Genomic DNA, 10715 nt, shown 5'->3' on the forward strand with positions numbered 1-10715 from the left:
TTGTAAATGTAAATATCCGAAACATAATATCTAGCAGAAGTTTTCACCAGGACGGATGATTTTTTAGATCATTTTTTAATGCCTATAATACAGTATATACAATATTATATTCCACTGTTTATGGACACAGATCATTTTATACTTAGTGATGGCTCGGCAAAAATTCAATGAAAAATGGATGCATATTTTCCGCATTAAGACAGCTGCAGCGTAGTAATTTATTATGTGGTACCTAGTTAGTAGCTTATTGCCACTTAAATATACCCCACGCGAGCGTAAGTGTAACTATGTATATGGACGCGAGTAATTAAGGGTTAATAGTGTGTTTAAACTCTTAAGGCTTATAGTCAGCCCTTGAAACTGAAAATCAGTGGAATAATGATTCTTTGCTTATTCATTTGTTTGCTTATCAAAAAGGGATCACAAAATAAATTAAATTTTCAACCAAATTAGGTTTATTATCTAAAAATCGACATACATTGAAATACTCTAAATGCAGTTACAACCATGCAATAAAATTCTTAAGATAAAACGTAAAAATAAATATTGAACAAAATTACTGTAATAAACTAAATAGTTATTAGCTATTCACTTAACAGTGCATTATTTATATTATTTCTAAAGAAAATAAGGAAAAGTCTTGAGACATTATAAAATCTCCGTATTATCTTGGCTGTGGTAAAAAAATATGTCTATCTCGTTTCCTCGTATAGCTCTATCCCGCTTCTCCGCGCTTCTATTCGACTGGCAGTTATAATACGTCTAAATTGGGGTGTTATTGGTTTGGTACATTGCAGATGCCAATAACAGCCTTGTAGCATTTTGGTTCAGATAGTGAATCGATGAGGAATTTTCCAAGGTCATGCTTAGAGATTGCGCGACCAGGGGACTTCTCTGGGTTCACTTCTACGATGACGTCTCGGCTGGGATCCTCTGTGAACAAAAATGAGTTATGTTATTATGTTTTTTTCAACAAAATAAGTGACGTAGTACATACAGGATCGATGGGAATTATTGGAAATTTAATTGTAATGGTAAACCCAAGGTCTCTACAAAAAAAATGGCTATGTCGGAATTTTTGTTATTTGAATTATTTATACTGGACTGGCCTGGACTACCTTTTTATAATACCAAACTCATACCATGGACCCAATAAATATCTAGAATATATTTGTCCATGCTCATATACACTGATACACACAAAAAAAGCTGACGTTATTCAATATACCTACTACTTACTACTTCTACTACTTAACTAGCTCTGCGACCCAAACAGAGTCTTGGCTTCCGACATGAGTTTACGCCACTTTCCTCGATCGCGCGCAGTTTCTTGCCAATTGACGGCCTCCAAGTTTCGTAAATCGGCTACTGTTGCGTCGCTCCATCGATATCTGTCGTCGGCCAGTTGGAATGCCCAGATATGCCTTTTTCACGGCCCGATCATCCCCCATTCTTAAAACGTGACCGAGCCATCGGAGGCGTTGCGCCTTTGTCTGGCCAATGATGTTGGGCTCGGCCACGAGGTGTTGAATTTCCGCGTTCCTACGAATTCTGAAGCTACCATCTGGCTCTTTAACGGGACCTAGGATTTTGCGTAGAATCTTTCGTTCGGCCACGAGTAGCTTATTTTCTTCCTTAAGCGTCAGCGTCCAAGTCTCACAACCGTACATAAGAATAGGCCTAATTACTGTTGAGTAAATTCTTAGTTTGGTCTTCCTGCTCAGGAGCTTTGACACTAACACTTTGTGTAGGGCTGCGCTGCAACGTAGAGCACTCTGGATGCGGATATCTATTTCCTCCTGCCTCGTATTCGTGTCTGTGACAGTAGATCCTAAGTATTTAAACTTTGCAACACCCTTATAAACTACCTGTCCAACATGAAGATCCTCCCTCACTAGACGTGTATTCTTGTATCGTTTCATATGGAGATATTCAGTTTTTTCATGGCTGATGTTAAGTCCCACTGTTTGAGCTGCTTCTTCCAGAGCCGCTGCAGCCAACGCCAGCTCAGCTTTACTTTCTCCCAAAAGGGCCAGATCGTCCGCATACCCTATCACCCGGTGCCTCCCATTTAGTTGCAGTCCAAAGTCGACAATAAAAACTCTTCTGAGGACATATTCTAGCACTAAATTAAAAAGCATTGGGGACAGCGCATCACCCTGTTTCAGTCCTGTTTTGACTACAAACTCCTCCGTTAGATCGTTACCCACCTTTACCCTCATTTTGCAATCCTTAGTGGCCACCTGAATCATATCTACCAGTTTTTTGGGGACGTCAAAGTTTCTAAGGATGTTGTATAAGGCTTCTCTGTCGATGCTATCGTAGGCTTTTTTGAAGTCCACGAACAGCGCATGAATCCCTTGGGCGTATTCCCACCGCTTTTCCATCAATTGTTTGAGAAGGAAAAGCTGGTCAATAGTGCTGCGGTTGCGCCGAAACCCACATTGATAATCGCCCACGATTTTTTCTGCATACGGTTCCAGTCTTTTCTGCAGCACGTACGAGAGAACTTTATACGCAGTTGGGAGCAGAGCTATTCCGCGATAGTTCGTGCACCTCTTTTTGCAGCCTTTCTTGTGGATTGGACAGATAATAGCCATATTCCATTCTTGTGGTTGCTTTTCCGAGTCCCAGATCTTACGTAAAACTTCATATAGTCTTGACTGTAATGTCCCGCCTCCGTATTTCCAGATCTCTGAGGGCAATCCGTCGATTCCCGGAGCTTTGTTGTTTCTAAGCCTCATTATAGCTTGCTGAACCTCTTTGAACGACAGTGGCTCAATGTTTACTACATTATCTTGTTTCGACTGCGGTATAGGTACGTTGAGTTCAATATACCTATTATTTGAAAATACTTTGTTCCAAAATAAATACCTATTTATGAAAATCAAGTAGGTAGGTATTGAAATCAAGTTTGTAAATTGAAAAGAGTACGAAATCTACATTTTATTTCATTAATTTATCGGTCATTCACTCTTCGTTTTTCGATGTCATTTCTACACTAATATTTACTTTGGCCAAATCAATATTTAGTTCATAATAAATAAATTTATTGGCCTTGAAAATGTGAAAAATATTTATCGTTTCTAAGTGACGAACCTTCAAATATTTATTTTAAAAACAATGCTCTATAAATAAAACATGTCCTTTCATAAGAATGCCGAAATATTTTTAAACAACTGGTTACTATAACAAGTCAATAACTGCGTTAAAAACAACCGACTTCAAACTTGCACTTGCAACATTTACAAATACAGACAAAAATGCTCATAAAATAAAAACTTCTGGGCCTATCCGAATAAAATTTTTATGGGACCAATTCGACACCATCCCGCATCGAACAAAAAAAGAATCACGTAAATCGGTTCAGAAACCACGGAGTAATCGGTGTACATACATAAAAAAAAAAACATACCGGCCGAATTGATAACCTCCTCCTTTTTTTTGAAGTCGGTTAAAAAGCTACAAAATCACGTTATTTAACTGTTTTGCGTCATTGCATCGGAAGTTGCTATTAATAAATAAAAAAATATATCTATTTATGAACGCAAGTACTAAAAATAAGTTCTTATTATTTTTAACCCGTTATTTTTAAGTCCGTTCACTTTATTTATGTTCAATTTTATAAATGTCATGGCAAGTCTAGACTTTACACAAGTTAATAATGCTATCATTAAATATTACGCATTAGATTTAGATATAGTTCTAAGTATATATAAAGTTCACGTGAAGTTAAAGATTAAGTTAACAATTCCTTAAGTTATGAAAACGGCGAAAATCAGAATTAATCCATACTAATATTATAAATGCGAAAGTAACTCTGTCTGTCTGTCTGTTACTCAATCACGCCTAAACTACTGAACCAATTTTCATGAAATTTGGTATGGAGATATTTTGATACCCGAGAAAGGACATAGGATAGGTTTTATCCCGGAAATCCTACGGGAACGGGTTTTTCTCTGAAAACGCGGGCGAAGCCGCGGGCGGAAAGCTAGTTATATATATTTCCATTCACGATAAAGTCGAACAATACATTTAATTATTCCAATTACCAGATAGATTCGTAATCTAAAACCAATATTTTCAAACTCACAAGGAAGAAAGATATCGAAAGCATTACAACAGGACGCGGGGTAGGATGTTATCAATCAACAAACTAACAAATTTGTTTAACGACCCTCACAATGGGTTCAATTGATGTTGTACTCACTACAACGACGATTCTTGGAAGCATTGAATAGACATCTATACTAATATTATAAAGCTGAAGAGTTTGTTTGTTTGAACGCGCTAATCTCAGGAACTACTGGTCCTATTAGAAAAATTCTTTCGGTGTTAGATAGCCCATTTATCGAGGAAGGCTATAGGCTATATAACATCACACTAAGACTAACAGGAGCGGAGCAATGCAGGTAACACCGCGGGGCACAGCTAGTGTAAATATAAAGATAATTCAGGCAAACTTAGCCTAAATAAAAAATAAATTTGCCAAATAAAATATAAATAAAAAAATCCGGATAAATGTGCTTTTTACTCTTAGAACCAAACAACAGAACCAACAGAACAGACAGAAAACTCACTTCAAGGTTGGATTTAACATTTAAATATTCAAATTTAAAATGTGCAGTTTATACAAAAAAAATAAAAATACGAATTGATAAGCTCCTTTTTTATGAAGTCGGTTAAAAACAACCAAGTTTATCTTAAGAACAATCATAGATACTTAATCACGTGATTACTGATTTTATTATTTGATGAGTCATTGTTTGGAAAAACATATCGAGTGATACGTTTTAAAATGGGCACCCGTTTTTATGTTTCTCGGAAGGTAAATGAGGAGACAAAACAAATATAACTTTTTATTTGTACATTCAGTCCAAAACATTGCCCTTTTTCTGCCGGAGTTCGATAAATAATAGAATAGAATTAAAGCTTCTAATAATAATGCAGAAAAGTCAATTTAGACGTTTGTTTATAGGATCTCTATTCTCTGAGACTACTGTACCGATTTTGAAAAATCTTGCACTAGTAAATAGCTCTAACTTTATCGAGTACATAATTCAGTATAGACAAACACCATAAAAAATATATCACGGAAATCAAGAGGAAATAAACTGATATTACGATTTCTCAGTAATTGAATGTGTCAATTATAAAAATTTCCGTATTTCCATACAGGTAAAATAATATTTAATTAATAGTTATATAAGAATAAAATAAGAATAAGAATAAAATAATTTTTTTTTTTTTTTTTTTTTTTTTTTATATATGTATATGTTAATCAATTACCTACTGCTCGAGTTGTTTTTACATGAAAAGAAAAACAACTATGGAATTATACTATTTCTTTTTTTTTATAAGGTATCTCTGATCTCATCTTTTTATTTGTATTTACTATTTATTCAATAGCCAACTCGCCATTTTTTGCTGTTTATTGTCCTTTTTGATTACGTTATTCTAATAGTTTTATGCAGTTTAAAAAAACACACATTAAATCTAATTGTTAGAAGCGCTAACAAATCTAGGTGATAGTTATTTTTCTGAAGATTGGAATTCACAAGACGCTTTACATTTCAGGTTTCTTTTAAGTACCTATTGCTTATATTTAAAAGAAAGTAAAAATTTTAAATCTAAAATAGCTCTCTAATAAGATTTGATGGCTTTTACATATAGATTTTTTATAGCTGTTAATATTTAAAAAAGAATGAGTGTCAATTTTTTTTTTTCCTATCAGACATTGTCCACACAGACACTTTTATATAACATACATATTTACATTCTAGCCTCTCCCAGACACTTAAACTCACCAGAGATATGCGGCGAGAAGACAGCAACCCAGTTCAAACCGCTTCCCTTAAGCTCTTCGTACATCCTCTTATGATCCTTAGTGAGGGGTATGAACCGCTCTGGCACCTTATCTTCATCATAGAACAGGAACGCCGAAATACAAGCAGATACGTTATGCACATTCTTCGCTCTCATAGCGTCAATAATGTTCTTGGTGCCTTCTGACATGTCGGATGTGGGGTCCAGACTGCCATTGGTGCCCAGAGCGATGACGACACCATCTGTGCCTTCAATCGCGTTGGTAACAGAGTCAAATTCGAGGACATCACCCTTGCACACCTCTACTTTGGACCGGAGAGCCTCTGGTAGCTTGGCGGGGTCGCGGACGAACGCGCGGACCTCGTAGCCTGTTAAAAAGGTCATGGTCATTGAATGATGAATAAACATGGAAACTACAAGTGCTTTTACATAATTGTTATATTAAAGTACCAAGTAAGTATAATAAACAAGGTCGTCGTATGATTATTATGCATGGTATAGTTATGCAAACTCGAGCTCAAAACTTTTTAAGTGCTTATGAATAATTTTTTTTATTATAATGATATAATTTTAATGGTATATTTTTATATGAACTAGGTGATGGATTCGGAATGTGGTTTCTACTAAAAGAATTTGGCAAGTCAACAAAGATCATTGATCGCATATGAATGTACAAAACAAGCTCTTTAATTAAAATTTTAATATATTATGAGTTGGATATATTTTGTGTCAACAAACATAATATTTTCAACTAACTACTGGTATCCTATTTCTGCTTACAAACTCACATTGTATGGTGCATTTTCACAATCGTGCGAATAGCAAGGCGAAAACCGAGGCTAATACCGAACACGCATTTTAAAACTTCGTTATTCTGCCCGGGAGTCGCATATTCGTGTAATCAAAGGGTAAAAGAATGGGTGAAAAGTGGTAACGTCGACTCTCATAACATAATATCTCATATAAAATCATAATATAATATCATCATATTTTTGACAATATTGTTTTCACATTGCTCTATATCTGACATTTTTTTTTCTGTGTATAATTATTTAGATTACTTAAATACTAAATTCAATCCAATTCTCAAGTAATGCTGTATGTACCTATAATTAGTAGCCAATTTAGATTAAGACTTTATGTACGATAACTTATATATAATGTTACAAATTGAGTTACTGTTGGTGCATCTATAAATAAATAAATAAATAAATAAATAAATCATCGGATATAACGTCGAGTCACAAGCAGAATAGCGAACACGAAATGTGCAAATGCACCATTAAAGAGTTTTACAAATGAGCACTTCAAGATATCATTCGAGATATCAATAAAATATGTTACAGAAGTTTGTTGTAACCCCATAATCTTAATCTCTCTGTCCTTCGCCGATCGAATTTAGTCAGACTAGCTTCGCCCAGTTAGTAATGTCGACAGACTTCCCAGAATTCTAGCTTTAAAATAATAAAAAAGTACTACTCATATTTTTGTTGGCATTGACTGCAAAGAGATTTAAAAATAGTCATAAGTAGGTAACATGTTTCCAACAAACCGTTTATTTCTATGTAATAATGACATAACACTATCATCGATTTATGCATTTTTCATTCAGTATTTTTTTCCGCCGTTTTTTAAATACGATTTAATCAAGTCTACAAATTATGTATACCTACCTAAAGCATTATAGCATTGTTATCAATAAAAAATCGCGTGAATTTTTTTTTATATAGGTGAGTCCAGACTGTTGTCTGTTGTATTTTTTATAAAGCGAAAATTGGGACATAAATAACGTTTATAAATTAACCTTTCATTACATAAATAATTAGTAATTAGTTCTTACTCTTAGTAATCTGATTCAATTCAAAGTAGGTATATCTTACCACTCCCCTATATAAAATGTCTCTTTGTTCTGTAAAACTGAGAAATAATAATGTGTCAATTTAAATTATTTTATGGTAAGTATACCCAACAACGCAACAATATAGTGTTAATAAAAACGCGGAAATAACAAATGTATGTACCACAATAAATCTTTGTCTATTAAGTAGGTAGGTACCTACCTAGTTGAAAACATATTTTCGTTAAAATCGTGTTAGAAACTACATAAAAACAAAGTTTTTGCTTTAATTAACATAATTACACCAAAACAATATATTACGATTGTACAGTGAATAATAATTACTTTGCTCTTTGTAATACATTTTTCGAACCATGACTTAACATTATTTAAAAATTGAAATTTCATTTTGATAATGCACAAGTCATTTACCTACATTACGATTTTAAAACTAAACCAAGATCCTTATCAAATAAGTATCCACTAAAATAAGGAAGATCAGCAATAAATATTAAAAAAAAGATAATAGGTAAAATATTCTGAGGATATCAGAATTTTAAATCAACAAATAAAATTTCCATTCATTTTTAAACATTCATAAATTGTTTTTAACAGAGTATAGTTAAATGCCTCATGTTGGTACTATGGAATTAAAATTAAAAATGCATGCTCCATGCTTGCCATTTATCGAGGAAGGCTATATATCATCATGCTAAAACCAATAGGAGCAGAGCACTGCGGGTAAAACCGCGGGGCATAGCTAGTTATATATAAAATAACAAATGCTCGAGTTTGGTTCTTCTCTTTGCTTCACAAATTAATGGCCACCTTTTGTGCAAAATATTTGTACCTAATTAATTTGTATAAAGATATAATGGTTTTGTAAATACATAAATAAATATACAAGAAATTATTTAATAACTAGGTACTAAGGATTCACTTTAAATTATATTGTTTACTAGCGGTCCGCCCTGGCTTCGCCCGTGGTACATGTTTACGTTTTCTCTACATAAGAACCATCCTCGTACTTCATGGAATATAATAAAAAAAGAATTATCGAAATCGGTTCAGCCGTTCTCGAGTTATGCGCTTACCAACACATTTTGCGATTCATTTTTATATATTGTTTATTAAGTTGGATGTTGGAAATTAGTAATAAATATATTATATTTTTGTAATTTATTTATTTCCATGTTTTATTATAATAAGTTATTATTTTTAGTCTTATATATTTATAGTAAGTTATTTATAATCAAAGTTTTTTGACTCTTTAAATGTTATCTTGAAAAATTCTTTGATGCATTGATAACAAAATGTCATTTGTTTTAACAACAAAGAAACTTACGAAGATAAATAAATAAATTAGTAATTAAAGGTACAATATTAGTAATCTATAAAAATTGAATACTGATTATGAAGTTGCTTTTTATTCACTGCATAATATAAAACAAAGATCCTTTGTGCTGTCTGTTTGTACCTATTCAAATCTTTAAAACTATGCAATAATAGTTTTAAGACCTTATTTATTTTTCTCAAATAAGGTTTGCACGAGTTATAAGTTTTAAGCAAAGCAGGCAAAGTCGCAGAAGGAAAGCTAGTTATTATATTTCAATTGAGTATTTACAACAGGCTACACATTATGCTGAAATAATTTTACACAATGACATGCACATATTGCAGGTCATTTAAAAATATTGAATATAGTGATTTAAACTCCAATTTTCCTAATAATATAATACTTTACATTAGTTATCTGTTATAGGATATGTTATAGTTATCTATGAATTAAGTAAAGTTGAAGTATTAAACAAAATATGTTTATTTATTTAAAATTAAAATAATTTTAAGTATCACTGTGTTGCTGTTAAATTACTATTATTAACTATCTTAATAGGTCGGTAGCTACTGTTATTCTGAAGGTACTGTTATTGTCATAACGATTTAAATTAAATAATCATTAAAAAAAATGAATCAAATTAAAATATATTAAAATACCTCAAAATCATTACATATTTATTACCTTTTTTTACAGCTGCCTCAACGGCACAAACGCCGGTAGTTCCCGTAGATCCGAAAATAACAATCTTCATGACTGCTGATTATTTAAAATACGCGTCTGTATTCAAAACACTGTGACTTGCTTGTGGCAAAAACCGGCAACCACTTATAATTTTTCTCAAAACTTATCAAATTCGATAAGGAAGTTATCTAACATTAGACGAACTTATCATGTGTAACCCACAGGTGTAACCGACGGTGACTGTTCTGTTTCGAATTACGATTTAAATACTGAGCGGCAAAGTTGACTTGAACGGAAATTGTTATATATAGCATGAAACAACCGTCCTCGATGGAGCAAGTATCTATCTAGAAACACTTAATACGATGTTATTATAGCATTATTAATTGAAGTGACTTGAAGTTTCAAGAAAATTACAGAAAGTAGGTTATCCAAATTGACAATTGACATTAACAAGTGTCAGGACAGATCTTGGCAGTTGGCAGCTGATTTTGACTTTGACACATTTTTACATGTTGCACACCAAAGCGCATGTTCCGCATTTTCTCACTGCTAAAATAATAAAATGTATGATAAACTTATTAAGAAGATCTAAACCTCGGAGCAATTAACAAGCCGGAGAAGTAACAATTAATTGAACGTTTCTTATATAGTGGCTCTCTTTTATTCAATACCCTAATTAATGCGATAGAAAGAGACAACACACTGTTATCGGCTTGGCATTCAAATCCACATGTAGCCACTTTTTGTTCTAAAAAGGTAGTGCTTGCCACTTTATCGAATACTAAAATATCGATAAATAAAAAAATTAAGTTATAAAATTGCTTGAAGATAATTTAAGATCCTTTTAATTTTGAATTATGGATAGGTAATTCCAAATTTTAAGATTCGTTTAATTTGGAATTATTCATTTACGATGCGTATTGACTGCCTTGCATTGTATGGTAGTGGTATTTATAAAAAAATATTATTAGGTATTTCGGTTTCGATTGTTTTTTATGGTTTCGTAAAAACTAAAAAGGTACGTATTTT

At 32.8% G+C, this 10715-nt stretch overlaps 1 protein-coding gene across 1 annotated transcript; it reads right to left on the reverse strand.

Moving 5' to 3' along the window:
• Positions 1-437: 437 nt before the first annotated feature.
• On the reverse strand, positions 438-10119 carry LOC149900880 (flavin reductase (NADPH)). The gene is made up of 3 exons (XM_090112547.1): positions 9684-10119; positions 5808-6194; positions 438-933 (listed from the first exon to the last, which is right to left on the reverse strand). The coding sequence occupies exons 1-3, from the start codon at positions 9751-9753 to the stop codon at positions 776-778; spliced, it is 615 nt and encodes a 204-aa protein (XP_089968673.1). The 5' UTR covers positions 9754-10119; the 3' UTR covers positions 438-775.
• Between the last annotated feature and the right edge of the window lie 596 nt (positions 10120-10715).

The sequence above is a fragment of the Colias eurytheme genome, chromosome 18 (genome assembly GCF_061535395.1).
Source record: "Colias eurytheme isolate Ceu_HAF_F1 chromosome 18, ilColEury1 Martin Lab GWU primary, whole genome shotgun sequence".
Lineage (NCBI taxonomy): Eukaryota > Metazoa > Arthropoda > Insecta > Lepidoptera > Pieridae > Colias > Colias eurytheme.

What these genes read in the sequence shown, in the direction of transcription:
- LOC149900880 (XM_090112547.1), bottom strand. Translation starts at nt 9,753, where the DNA reads ATGAAGATTGTTATTTTCGGATCTACGGGAACTACCGGCGTTTGTGCC. An exon ending in TGAGGCAGCTGTAAAAAAAG is followed by an intron (nt 6,195 to 9,683) that starts GTAATAAATATG and finishes CCTTTTTAACAG; the next exon opens with GCTACGAGGTCCGCGCGTTC. An exon ending in CTTCTCGCCGCATATCTCTG is followed by an intron (nt 934 to 5,807) that starts GTGAGTTTAAGT and finishes TTTTGTTCACAG; the next exon opens with AGGATCCCAGCCGAGACGTC.